At 45.8% G+C, this 14,123-nt stretch overlaps 1 protein-coding gene across 1 annotated transcript in view; it reads left to right on the plus strand.

Annotated features, from left to right (window-relative positions):
• The window catches only part of LOC111972906 (protein enabled homolog), a 100,116-nt gene that overhangs the window by 51,211 nt on the left and 34,782 nt on the right, over positions 1–14,123 (plus strand). The window contains exon 4 of the mRNA XM_070446764.1: positions 6,462–6,534. Within this exon, the coding sequence (XP_070302865.1) occupies positions 6,462–6,534 (73 nt within the window). The remainder of the gene's footprint in view (positions 1–6,461; positions 6,535–14,123) is intronic.

A 14,123-nucleotide genomic window follows, 5' to 3' on the forward strand; every position in this document is an offset into this window, starting at 1 on the left:
CCCACCTTGGAAAGGTGCAAGGGTTTGTGGGTAGTGTATATTGCCTGTCCCGTCATTACATTTGTCTACATGTCTGTACTGTATGTCTGTCTTCCTATGGGAGACAGGAATGGTTGCACTGCAGTCATTAATATTCTATCACAGGCCGCCTGCCATCGCAGACAGCTAGAATCCTCGAAAGCTGTTTTTGTAACCGTAAAGGAAGATGTTCTGACATGCAGCACCTAGCATCATCCATCACAACTGCTTAACCTGATTGGCACCCCAAACTACAGTGAAACTCTTATAGCCTAGGGATAGCGAACCTGGGGAGTCATGAGGGCCAATCATCTGTACCCTGATGACGCTTCGTTTTTCTCCCAGCGCCCACACACCATTCATCTGTCAGCCTGTTAACAGTAGCAGCATTCCATCTCACAAATGGGGAAGCCATTGTTTAGACACTGCATGTTTGTGAGTGTTAAGCTGCGAGACTCTCCTGACTCCTCTGGGGGGATTCATTTGCGGGTTGCACGCAGTGTTACAGTAGTAGTGTTGGGGTTGAAGTAATGAGACAGGCAGCCAGAAGGTGTTAATGTCACTCTGGGAAAGTGATGGAACACTTGGGGATGTATTAGGTTTCTGTTGTTGACACATATAATTGGCTTACATCTGTATGGTGAGACGAAGAGAATCAGCTGATGTTTTGGTGGAGATTAAGACTTGTTTTGGTCCTCTTGTTGTTACTTAGATTATTGATTGGCGGAATTAGATTAATTGGAAATGAGCAGAGGCTTCTCAACACATGATACTATAATGACTTACTACTGGTCACTAGAGAAAAGGACTAATGGTTCAACATGTTTTTGCCACTCTGATACCGAAGCACACTGAACAGTAAACAATATTAACAGCCCACATTTCTAGCAGTATATTTGACCAGAAAAGGCATGTGGAGTGGAATGGTAATTGTTCGTTTTGCCAAGTCATGTGTAATTTCACTCTGAGTGCCTCCTGCCTTGGGCCTGTCAGCAGAATGTAGAGGACTGTGGGTAATTAGACTGGGCCTGTGGTCTCTCAGGTCAGTGGGGAGCCGGCCTCCCGTCTCTCAACATGATTGATCAATAACCATTACCCGAGATGGCCTCCCAAAAAGTAATTTTGGCTCACCTTAAGTACATCAGTCATAATTTCCTCTCCAACTTTTTCCTGGTCCCCTTCATCAGTAGTATGTATGGGCTCTACCTGGTCCTCTTCATCAGTAGTATGTATAGGGCTCTACCTGGTCCTCTTCATCAGTAGTATGTATAGGGCTCTAACTTGGGGTCCTCTTTCATCAGCAGTATGTATAGGGCTCTACTTGGTCCTCTTCATCAGCAGTATGTATAGGGCTCTACCTGGTCCTCTTCATCAGTAGTATGTATAGGGCTCTACCTGGTCCTCTTCATCAGTAGTATGTATAGGGTCCTAGCTGGTCCTCTTCATCAGTAGTATGTATAGGGTCTCTACCTGGTCCTCTTCATCAGTAGTATGTATAGGGCTCTACCTGGTCCTCTTCATCAGTAGTATGTATAGGCTCTACCTGGTCCTCTTCATCAGCAGTATGTATAGGGCTCTACCTGGTCTCTTCATCAGTAGTATGTATAGGGCTCTACCTGGTCCTCTTCATCAGTAGTATGTATAGGGCTCTACCTGGTCCTCTTCATCAGTAGTATGTATAGGGCTCTACCTGGTCCTCTTCATCATTAGTAATGTATAGGGCTCTACCTGGTCCTCTTCATCAGTAGTATGTATAGGGCTCTATCTGGTCCTCTTCATCAGCATATGTATAGGGCTCTACCTGGTCCTCTTCATCAGTAGTATGTATAGGGCTCTACCTGGTCCTCTTCATCAGTAGTATGTATAGGCTCTACTGGTCCTCTCATCAGCAGTATGTATAGGGCTCTACCTGGTCCTCTTCATCGGCACTAAGAATAGGGCTCTACCTGGTCCTCTTCATCAGCAGTATGTATAGGGCTCTACCTGGTCCTCTTCATCAGTAGTATGTATAGGCTCTACCTGGTCCTCTTCATCAGTAGTATGTATAGGGCTCTACCTGGTCCTCTTCATCAGTAAGTATGTATAAGGCTCTACCTGGTCCTCTTCATCAGTAGTATGTATAGGGCTCTATCTGGTCATCTTCATCAGCACTATGTATAGGGCTCTACCTGTCCTCTTCACCAACACTATATATAGGGCTCTACCTGGTGCTCTTCATCAGCAGTATGACTGGTCATGATGACTCATCCCCACAGAGCCCCATCACACAGGTCCCAGGTCAGCAGTCCAGGAAACAGACTGAGGCAGTGATTTACGTCTCCTGACCCAGGAACAGTGAAGTAGGGATAGAGAGACACTACAGGGGCTGGAAGGGGCTGGAACACAACATGGCTGTTTCACAGAAAGAGGACAACCTCCGAGACACCCTCATCTCTTCCTTTCATCTCATCTGTAGATCTGTGTGATGTAACAGGGAGGAAACCAACACATTAGAATAGAGACCATCAGGCTGTTTGTACAATACCTTCATGGTCCGGTGGGGAAACGCACCAATGCAGTGTGATCAAAGGAAAGCTCTGGTTTCTTGTTTGTAGCTGTTTCTCTAGTATACATCACTCTTCTACTTTGTGTGCACTTTGTGTGTCTCTGTTTCCATTTCTTTATGTCTTCCCTCTGGGTTTTTAACTTGATTTGTCTCTAGAATTGATACACACACGGTGTGATGAGGTGAAGGGGGGGCAGTTCTCTGCCCATGAATAATTGATCAAGACCAGGAAGTGTGTCGGGCGGACCAACCGGAGTGTGGGACCACATCCTGTAAATACCTCCCTCTACTCCCCTCTCTCTCTCTCTCTCTCACTCTCTCTTCTCTCTCTCCTCTCCTCTCTCTCTCTCGTCTCGTCTCGCTCTCTCTCTCTCTCTCTCTCTTCTCTCCTCTCTCTCTCTCTCTCTAATCTCTTACTCGCTTCCTCCCTGTCTGTCTGCTGTGTGTCTTATTGACCTGAGCATCCGCGTAGCCCTGGCTCCAGGCGTGGCGTACTGTTAGTAGCAGCTCGGGACGCTGTGTGTGTCCAGAAACATAGTGCTCTATCTGAGCTCCCAGGACTCTGCAGATGGGGTGGCTGCCAGCGGAGTCATGATGCCTGGGACTGAGTTTGGGACTGGATCTGGGGTTTTAGTTGGTACTGGGTCTATGGCTATGGTTAAGACTAGGTCCAGGGCTGTGGCCGGAGCACCTAAAGACTGCCTGGATGATGGACTGTGGCAGTATATCTGCTGTCAGAAGAGGCCTGCAGTCTCCCTGCCATCATGTAGGTGTGAGGATGCTCTCTCTGCTCCCTGGCTCAATGGGACTTCTACTGTTACACTGGATTTGTGTGTGTTTGTGTGCACGTTTGTTTTGTGAGGTATAGCTCAGTTTTTGTGGTCCTAGGCATTTTGAAAAAGCGATCTTACCATTTGTAGGTTTCTCAGTCCAGTGACACATTCTCGGGCATTAATCAGAGATTCATGTATGGTCTGTATTTCAGTAACGGGGAAGTCTTGATTAAACATGGTTTATTTTACTGTGGATGCACTGTTGTCGGTCTTTGCCATGCAGCAGAAGTATTTCAGTCCCAGTATGGGATCTAATGATGTGAGAGGATTTAAAAGAGGAAAACTCAGTGCCTATCTTTACAGAGACTAAGTGCTGTTGGGTGCCGGCCAACCGGGAGTGCTTTTGTCTTACCTGGCTCTGAATACGGCTACAGAAACGTGTCTTGATGGGGGGGGGTTACATAAAGGGGTAGGAAGGTGGTGAAGCCTGTTGGTTCCATTTTGTGGAGTGAGTTGTTGACTGTAGTGTGCACACACACACACACACACACACACACACAGAGACACACACAGAGACACACACCGTGGCTGTGTTGATGGAGGGTGCGGTCATCCTGGAAGCATGGGCTGTGTCAACATATAAAAAGAAGCAGGGCTGACAGTAATACAGTAATGCTGTGGACAGAGGATGGAGCAAACCTCATCCACACTACCCTGCCTGATGCTATCTGCTCCAGATGGCTAGCTACTAACCTAATACTGCTTGATTTAGTGGTTGGAAAAGGAAACTGCTTTATTATTGGGTTTGGGTGATTCGTTCCACAACATAAATCTAGACATTATAGATGAGAGCTGGAGTTTCTTTACTGTTCAGTGCTGGTGTACAGGAAGAAAACACATTTCCCCATGTAGCTACTTATTGTTTCTCATTACATAACGGGATTATCTGAATGCATTGCTCCTAGTCCCATGTCCAAAATTAATTTAGCTCAATTTCTAACTCTCTGCAAGGGGAGTGGCCCTTTCACAACACTGTTATTGTCCAGACAGACACCCCATCTCAGGCCTGCTGCGAGTCATGCTCTGGGTGACTGGTGTTGTTTACACTGTGATCTATGAGACTTTATCATCGGCAGGAGACCATTTCTGCTGTGTTTACAGCTCCGCTGTGTGGTGAGAGTGACCACAGCGCTGAGTGTCCGTCACACATTTCGTTCCCTCTCGTTATAACAGGCTTGGGATCTGTTTCTGACTATTTCCCTGCTCACACAAAGCACCACTGGCAGTCATGTTGCTGCAGCCATCATTACCCAGACAACAGCCCTACCTGCTGTCTTCCATCTCTCTTCCTCTCAAACCCATTGCCACTGTTTCCTGCTGTTTGGGTTGTGTAGGCGAAGAAAACAGACAGAAAATGTCAGCTCAGCTCCATCACATAATTGTCTATACTCTGTACTTCCATACCTGGTAAACAGGGCCCCTCGGGGCTCCAAGGGCCCCCCCATCACCTGTAGAATGCTGCATTGATCCAGAGGCCCATGCCAAAGAGGCCAGGCTGGGTCTATATGAGCCTTTTAAAGGATACGTTTTCTTTTTGTATGACCAAATCTCTCATCACTGCTCTAGAGGAGATCTGCATGGAGGAATGGGCCAAAATACCAGCAACAGTGTGTGAAAACCTTGTGAAGACTTACAGAAAACGTTTGACCTCTGTCGTTGCCAACAAAGGGTATATAACAAAGTATTGAGATKAACTTTTGTTATTGACCAAATACTTATTTTCCACCATAATTTGCAAATAAATTCYTWAAAAATCCTACAATGTGATTTTCTGGATTTTTTTTTCTCATTTTGTCTGTCATAGTTGAAGTGTACCTATGATGAAAATTACAGGCCTCTCTCATCTTTTTAAGTGGGAGAACTTGCACAATTGGTGGCTGACTAAATACTTTTTTGCCCCACTGTATGGGGGCATGTTATTGAAGGGTCCAGACACCTTTTTTTGTAATTTCACTTGTTTTTGATCAACTTACCCCAAACAGCGAATCACTTCCTCAGTATGGGAGCCCTGAAAAAAACACACCAACAAAGGCTCCAAAAACATCCAAATACGGTGTAGTGATGCAGGTTGTACACATGAAATTGTCATTCCGAACTTTATCCACAACATTATATTCCATTTTGTAGCAGTTCATAGGTGGTATATGCTTGTTCAGCAGATCGGCTTGTTGCTGAGGAGTGTAGAGGCCTGTAGCTAGTGGTTGTGGTGGACTGTCACTAGCAGGTCTGGTGTATGGACAGAAGGTTATATAGGAGTCACTGCTGCCAAACCTTTCTAGATAAAATCCTTATTCTTCTCTCAGATTTGGAGCCCTTCCTCTACTCCTCGTTGTCCCTCTCTCTGTCTGTCTGGAATAGCATATCAATGTATCACTGCTCGACACAGACACTAGTCAGCCAGAATACTGACAGCCTTGGAAGATTCTTCTCTTTTGGGCAGATTCAAGCCATCCAACTTCCATCTATACACTCTTAGTCTGGCCATCAACGTAGAGGCTTTTCACCTATCGAACGTAGGCTTCAGTGAATCACTTAAAACCACTTTAGCATGTACACCTTTTGTCAACAACAATATATATTTGGTCCCTGACATGTGGAGCTCTCTCACTGATTGATTGTTTGTGTTTTCTTTCGATGGCCTTGTCTCTACAGTCCCCAGATATTCAATGGTTTTGTCACTCCATGACCCTTTGGCAGCGGTCCAGTGCCGTCAGTGGATATGATTGCTGATTGGTTGGAGTACCTTTGAGAGAAGGCTGATGGACAGGTCTGGGAGTGGATCAGACATTAGGTCACAAACCAGCCGGCCGACAGTGAATTATGCTTAAAAGGATCGGTTTGGCCGGAAAAGGAGAAGGACAGAGAGTTTGGAGGAGGTTGTTGAAGTGCGGTTTGGGTTTGATCTATCCTGATTTTGAAAGAAATGCTGAGAAACGACTTGGTGGAATAGAAATCAGACTACATTGACATCAATGTTTAGGAGTTGAGATTTTAGTCAAAAGCGACGAGTCCAGAGGCCATTTTCTCCGAGCAGATGTGTGACCATCTCTGTGTTCTCTCTACAGGCCCCACGTTGCCAAGACAGAGCCCCCAGGTTCAGAATGGACCTTCGCCAGAGGACCTGGAGATGCAGAGAAGGTAAGATCTAGGCCTACAACGCCACTGAACACAAGAATACTAAACACAACACTATTCCTCAGCCCAGTGACTTTACACACACTTCTGAGTAGAATTCCCTGTTTAAGTTCAGTGTTTCAATAAATTATGAGCCAATCGGACAGTTGCCCTGCTCGACAGTGCCTGCTTGCCTAAATATATTGATCCAAGTTCTTTAGAGTGGTTATGGACGGTTTTGGTCTATTGATCCCAAAGCATGTCATCTCTCCAGCCACGCCACTCCCATATTAACCAGGCAGGCGGTGGAGACTTTGGTTGCCTGCAGGCGGTGTTCTCTAACATTTTTATTAAWTATTTTATCTAACTAGGAAAGTCAGTTAAGAACAAATTCTTATTTACAATGACGGCCTAACCCGGCCAAACCCGGAAGACACTGGTCCAATTGTGCGCCGGCCCTATGGGACTACCAATCACGGCCGGTAGTGATACAGACTGGATTCGAACCAGGGTGTCTGTAGTGACATTTCTAGCACTGAGATGCAGTGTCTTAGACCACTGCTCCACTCAGGAGCCCAACATTCTTGTACCGGGAGAGGCTGATGGTTGCCAGTTTGTGTTCAGGCACAGCGGCAGACACCCCTGGAGTAGAGTAAAGCAGGGCTGGGTGGGAGGATGATGGGGGGGGGGCTGTGACTAGCAGGCTGTAGCAAACAGGCACCACATCAGCGTGTCCAGTGGAATCACAAAACACTTATCCCTTGCTGAGTACAATGGTAAACTTACAGCACAAGGTTAGGAGCTGACACACACACACACACACACAACACACACACACACACACAACACACACAACACCACACACCCACACACACACACACACACACACACACACACACAGTGTGAGAGAGCGAGGATCTGAAATGGACTGATACTCAGAGGCCTTCTTAATGAAAAGCTATTCTACAGCGAGCCCCTATCACTCTCAGGAGACCTCGGCTAAGGCTTTCTCTCCACTTCTAAAAACCCACTGCTCTAAATCCTCTGAGCCTCCCTCCTGCTACACGCATGCACACTCAATAACGCTTGGCATAAGATCTCTTCCATATTCATATTCAGCTTTTACAGAAGGTTACGCGTGTTGTGTTTTCTCATGGTTAATGCAGTCCGTTCTGCTTTGTGGGTCTTAGAGGGGATACTGTACCTGTAATTGTTTATCCTTCTCCTTAAACGGCCAGACTCCTATTCCCCCGTAGGTAATAGTAATGAGTGTATGCTGGTAACTCTGTGTTTCTCTGTGTGGAGWAGAGGCCCCCTATTCGTCAGTGGGGCACCACAGGGCAGTGCAGTGTAGCATTGTAGCAGTAGTATTAATCTGAGCCAGCTGCTCTCTCTCACCTGATCACAGAAACATGTAACATGTTATTTAATTAGATGCAGCCTAATTTCACAGGACCACACAGGGACTGCCTCCTGTCCTGTCCCTGTGTACACAAAGACATGGCGTCATGACAATATAACCACCTGGATTGAAGGTGACTGAAGTCAACTCCCTTTCCTCCCATTACCATATCCTGCGTCACAGCAGTTCAGTAGTGAGTGTCGGGAGGTTGGATTGGCCCTGGCCCTCTCTCCTTGTTCTCCAGTCGGTTACAGAGAAATATGCTGTGGATTTAGATATTCTGGCTGACTGACAGGTAGTTTAGGGGGAGAGTGTGTGCGATGGTTGTAGTGTAAGCGGCTGGTGGGGGTCAAGGTGCTGTGAATGATGAACAGATCTCTTCTAAATCCTGGTATGGCAGCAGGCAGCAGTATATATTGTCATCTCTGCAATGATTTGAAGTTAAGATGGAGAGACAAGGTTCTCATTATGGTAACTGGTTCTGTGTGAGTCAGGGACGTTTCCATCCCAGACAACCCTGCCCATGGGATTTTTAATTTAACAGCTTTACAGTCGAAAGATAAATCATCCATGACATTTTTTTGTTAATCGGCCTAGATTTGGTTTCTTTAGTACCCAGTGGTCGTTATGGACGATTAACTGTGAAGATTGTTCAGTGAGTAAGAAAGAATTTGAAGATTCTGTGTGTTTGCGTACGTCTGTTTGCGTGCGTGTGTCAGTCCGGTCGGTGTGTATCTGGCCTTTTTTGTCTCTTTGTGGTCCCTTCCTGTCCCCTAATGAAACCTGCCACCATCGTCATATGATTTATGACTCCGCCAACACATACACTTTTAATGAAATGAATCATCTTGTTTCAGCAGGCTCACTGAGACACCAAGGCCTGCTGTAAGGCAACTTGGTCATTTAGTTGGCAACAGTTTATTGGTAGCGACTGCCTTGGGAATATGTCATTGTGGTATATTGTATGTTTGAAAAACCTCTCATCATTCATACCCATCCATGTTAGACTCAGATGAGGTTACATAGAGTATATTGATCTCTGGTTCATATCCTGTACTTTATCAGTTTAATGGCCTTGTTCTTAGTGTTCCACTGGTGTGCCTGGTTGTGCGTGGTTGTGCGTGGTTGTCCATGGGTGTGTGCGAGTTGGTACTGGAGTACAAATTCCTGAAGTGACTTGTTTATGTTGGAGCCTCGTAAAGTCGACCCGGCCCGCTCTCTGCCATCTGAAAGTCGTGAACTTGTTTCCTGACACGGATTTGATATTAACCCTGTCATCAACAAGCTGTATTTTTGCTCCATGCTAACATGCGGCGCACACACACAGGGAGGGGGGTTTGAGAGGTGGGTGGCCTGCTCCTAAAAAGCTTGAGTGATTACCTTGTCTAAAATACTTACAGTACACATTCAGACATATACCTCAGGGGGAAAACATTTTCACCTTATTCTCCCTGTAAAGAATGTCCCTGGACCGTTCCAAATGTTCTGTATGTCCCTGGCTGGTGCATGACCTCATACAGAGACATACCTGACATAGCAATGTGTCCGTCTGTGCCATAGCGCCCTACTCTAGTGTTAGAGGAGGCATTCCTTTACTGTGAGTAGTAGGACGACTCCTTGTAAGGATATCTGACCCAATCTTTGTTGCTCTTCTAGAAACACGAAAGGCCTGAATGTGTTCAAAGGAGTTATTTTAGTGTGTGCAATGGATCTGGCCCTGAGCCTCCCCCTCATTCTGACTCTTCTGTTCTGGTCCGGCCCTCATCTATATTTAGCTGTTGCAGTCAATGTAACTGGCCTGGGTGCTTAATGCCTGATGTCATCCCTGTGACGCAAACTCACTACAATCCTGCCCGACCAACCCTGGAGAGATGGAGTGGAGAGGGATGGAGGGGGTTGATTATAGGCTACACCCTCGCAGGCTCAAACACTCATCCGTACTCTCTCAAAAACACACACGTGCAGAAACACCTCCACACCAGGATGCAAGCACGCACTGGTGAACACGCACGCACGCACGCACGCACGCAAACACTTACATTTCCATTGAGAGGTCTGTTTACTACAGACTAGTACTTCCAGCCCGACCCTGAAAGTGTTTTATTTTTACTAACAATTTTGTTGGTCTATAATTCCGCCTTAGATTTAGCCTGAAGGTCAACTGCTTAACTGTGAGCTCACACTCTAATCTTTAGTGATAGGTGTATTTTAAAGGTCACTGTTGTTTTCTTCCCTTTTATAAATAACCCCAATGATTAAATGACTGTCTTTTCATAGTAGCTTTCCAATACACCCATCCATCATTGAGCCTTGTCGTGGAATAGCCTAACACCACCAGGGTTAAGAACTGTTCTGTGGTCAGTGCTGGTGACCCTTCAGTAATGCAGAGGTCCAGTTTGGTCGTGTTCCAGAGCTGATCTCTGCTCTGTGTGTCTCTGCTCTGTCTACAGTTAAAACTAGTACTGTCTGCAACACTACACCTGGCTGCTTCTTCTCMGCTTGGAATATCTTAATGAAATACTGATGGCCAAGGGAACAGATGTCAAATGAAAAGGAGGAAAGGGGTGAGAGAGGGATAGCGAGCAAAAGGCCCAGCTGTTGACTCGTAGCTCCAGCTGGACCGACTAGTGGCGTCGACTCAGCCAACAGCTCTCTCAATACTCAGCTATGGCCTCAGGGCAGCACAGGGTATCCCAGGGATCAGTGTGTGTGATTGAGTGTACAACACATTAGGAACACTTTCCTAATACTAAGCTGCATCCCCTTTTGCCCTCAGAACAGTCTCAATTTGTCGGGGSATGGACTCTACAAGATGTCGAAAGTGTTCCACAAGGATGCTGGCCCATGTTGACTCCAATGCTTCGCACAGTTGTGTTAAGTTGGCTGGATGTCCTTTGGATGGTGGACCATTCTTGGGAAAACTGTTGAGCTTGAAAAGCCCAGCAGCGTTGCAGTTCTTGACACACTCAAACCGGTGCGCCTGGCTTTGTCTTGCCCGTTCACCCTCTGAACGGCACACATGCACAATCCATGTCTCAATTGTCTCAAGGCTTAAAAATCCTTATTTAACCGGTCTCCCCCCCTTCATCTACACTGATTTGAAGTGGATTTAACAAGTGACATCAATAAGGATCATAGCTTTCACCTGGATTCACCTGGTCGGTCTGTCATGGAAAGAGCAGGTGTTCTTAATGTTTTGTACACATTGTATGTGTGTGAGGGGAAAGAGCAATAATGTTGAAACCCCATTTACAGTACGTCCAACAATGACACACAATTCTTGAATGACCACATGATCAGCCCTGGTTGTTTGTATATCCATCTCTTAAATCCATTCTGTGCTCTGTCATGCATTGCTATGTCTACTCTGACTATTTCTGTCTTTTTTTTTTACCACACAATAAATAAATATTTAGATTACTCTCCTCGGTCAGAATGTCGCTGGTTGTGGTTTCCAGAGGATTACACAGGCAAAGATGTGGATTTGGTTGTTTTTCTCCTAACCCCCAATCCTGAATCCCAGTCCTTCTGAAGACGCCACAGACACCACAGCCATGGGAAGACTGTTAGACGCCTCTTTAAACGTACCCGAGATTCCCAGTATTAACCTACCGTTAGATGAAAAAGACATGAGGTGGAGTAATGGGGTATATAAATAACTGGTGTGAAGCAATAGCAGGTTGGCTGTAGCGCTGCAAGTGCTGAGACAAAAGGCTGATATCCTTCGTACTGATGCAGGGAGATTGGAAATTGTGGAGCATTTCTTTGCTGCTTGACATTGAGATCACACAGTAATAGTGGTGGAGGGATAGCATCAAACACCTGCAGCTGTGACAGACTAAACTCTGAGTGTACAAAACATTAGGAACACCTTCCTACTATTGAGTTGCACCCCCTTTTGCCCTCAGAACAGCCTCAATTCGTCGGGGCATTATTTGAACTGGACTCTACAAGGTGTCAAACGTTCCACGGGGATGCTGGCCCATGTTGACTCCAATGCTTCCCATAGTTGTTTCAAGTTGGGTGTCCTTTGGGTGGTGGACCATTCTTGATAAACACAGGAAACTGTTGAGTGTGAAAAACCCAGTAGCTTTGCAGTTTTTGACACACTCAAACCGGTGTGCCTGGCACCTACTACCATACGCCGTTCAAAGGCACTTACTGTGCATTCGGAAGTATTCAGACCCCTTGACTTTTTCCACAAWATACAGCCTTATTCTATAATGTATTAAATTGTTGTTTCCCGTCATCAATCTACACACAATACCCCATAATGACAAAGCAAAACCTGTTTTTTTTTGGGGGGGGGGGGGGGGTGTATAAAAGAATTATCACATTTACATAAGTATTCAGACCCTTTACTCAGTACTTTGTTGAAGAACCTTTGGCAGCGATTACAGCCTTGAGTTGTCTTGGCTGTGTGCTTAGGGTCGTTGTCCTGTTGGAAGGTGAACCTTCGCCCCAGTCGGAGGTCCTGAGCACTGTGGAGCAGGTTTTCATCAAGGATCTATCTGTACTTTGCTCRGTTCATCTTTCCCTCGATCCTGACTAGTCTCCCAGTCCCTGCTGCTGAAAAACATCCCCACAGCATGATGCTGCCACCACCATGCTTCACCATAGGGATGGTGCCAGGTTTCCTCCAGATGTGATGCTTGGCATTAAGGCCAAATAATTCAAACTTTGTTTCATCAGACCAGAGAATCTTGTTTCTCATGGTCTGAGAGTTATTTGGGTGCCTTTTGGCAAACTCCAAGTGGGCTGTCATGTGCCTTTTACAGAGAAGTGGCTTCAGTCTGGCCACTCTACCATAAAAGCCTGATTGGTGGAGTGCTGCAGAGATGGCTGTCCTTCTGGAAGGTTCCCACATCTCCACAGAGGAACTCTGGAGCTCTGTCAGAGTGACTATCGGGTTCTTGGTCACCTCCCTGACCAAGGCCCTTCTCCCTCGATTGCTCAGTTTGGCCAGGCGGGCAACTCTAGGAAGAGTCTTGGTGGTTCCAAACTTCTTCCATTTATGAATGATGGAGGCCACTGTGTTTTGGGGGACCTTCAATGCTGCAGACATTTGTTTGGTACCCTTACCCAGATCTCTGCCTCGACAGAGTCCTGTCTCGAAGCACTACAGAAAATTCCTTCGACCTCATGGCTTGGTTTTTGCTCTTACATGAACTGTCAACTGTGGGACCTTATATAGACAGGTGTGTGCCTTTCCAAATCATGTCCAATTAATTGAATGGAAACAGGATGCACCTGAGCTCAATTTCACGTCCCATAACAAAGGGTCTGAAAACTAATGTAAATAAGGTATTTCTGTTTTTTCTTTTTACTACATTTGCAAAAATGTCTAAACCTGTTTTCGCTTTGTCATTATGGGGTATTGTGTGTAGATTGACGAGGGGAATTTTTTWAATATATATTTTTAGAATAAGGCTGGAACGTAACAAAATGTAAAAGTCAAGGGGTCTGAATACTTTCCGAATGCACTGTAAATATTTACTCTTGCCCAATCACCCTATGAATGGCCCACACACTCAATTCATGTCTCAATTGTCTCCAAGCTTAAAAATCCTTCTTTAACCTGTCTCCTCCCCTTCATCTACACTGATTTAAAGTGGATATAACAAGTGACATCAATAAGGGATCATAGCTTTCACCTGGATTCACCTGTTCAGTCCATGTTCCTAATGTTTTGTACACAGTGTATGTATTTGTGTTCTGTTAGTGTCCAACACACACAGGGTTGCTGTTGGACAAAAACGAATTCCCCTCCTTGACTAGTGTTCTGATCTGGTCTCCTGCACTTGGCTAGGGGACACGTGGTAGTGACTGTGAGCTGTAGATTTGGACTGAGTCCTTTATAGAGTAGCTCCATATGGACTAACTGGGCATCAGTCCACACAGACAAAACTGTTCAGGCCTCTGAGCCAATGAGGAAAGCTGCTCTGACTGACTGGACTGTTGGCTTTCCAGGCTTTGTGATTCTGCAGCTTTGCTTTCCTTGGCTGTCGGAATCAAGGATAACAGCATCACACTATTGCTACACCCAAAAGCTTGGACTGTTTGCAATTTGTTCTCATACCACTCCAAAGACGCTTACTTGTCAATGCAGAATTTTCTCTGCTTGTGAAAAGGATGTTCTGTAACTGTATACCATGTTGCCTAACATCTGTTTGTGAAAAGGATGTTCTGTAACTGTATACCATGTTGCCTA

Source organism: Salvelinus sp. IW2-2015, linkage group LG14, assembly GCF_002910315.2.
Source record: "Salvelinus sp. IW2-2015 linkage group LG14, ASM291031v2, whole genome shotgun sequence".
Lineage (NCBI taxonomy): Eukaryota > Metazoa > Chordata > Actinopteri > Salmoniformes > Salmonidae > Salvelinus > Salvelinus sp. IW2-2015.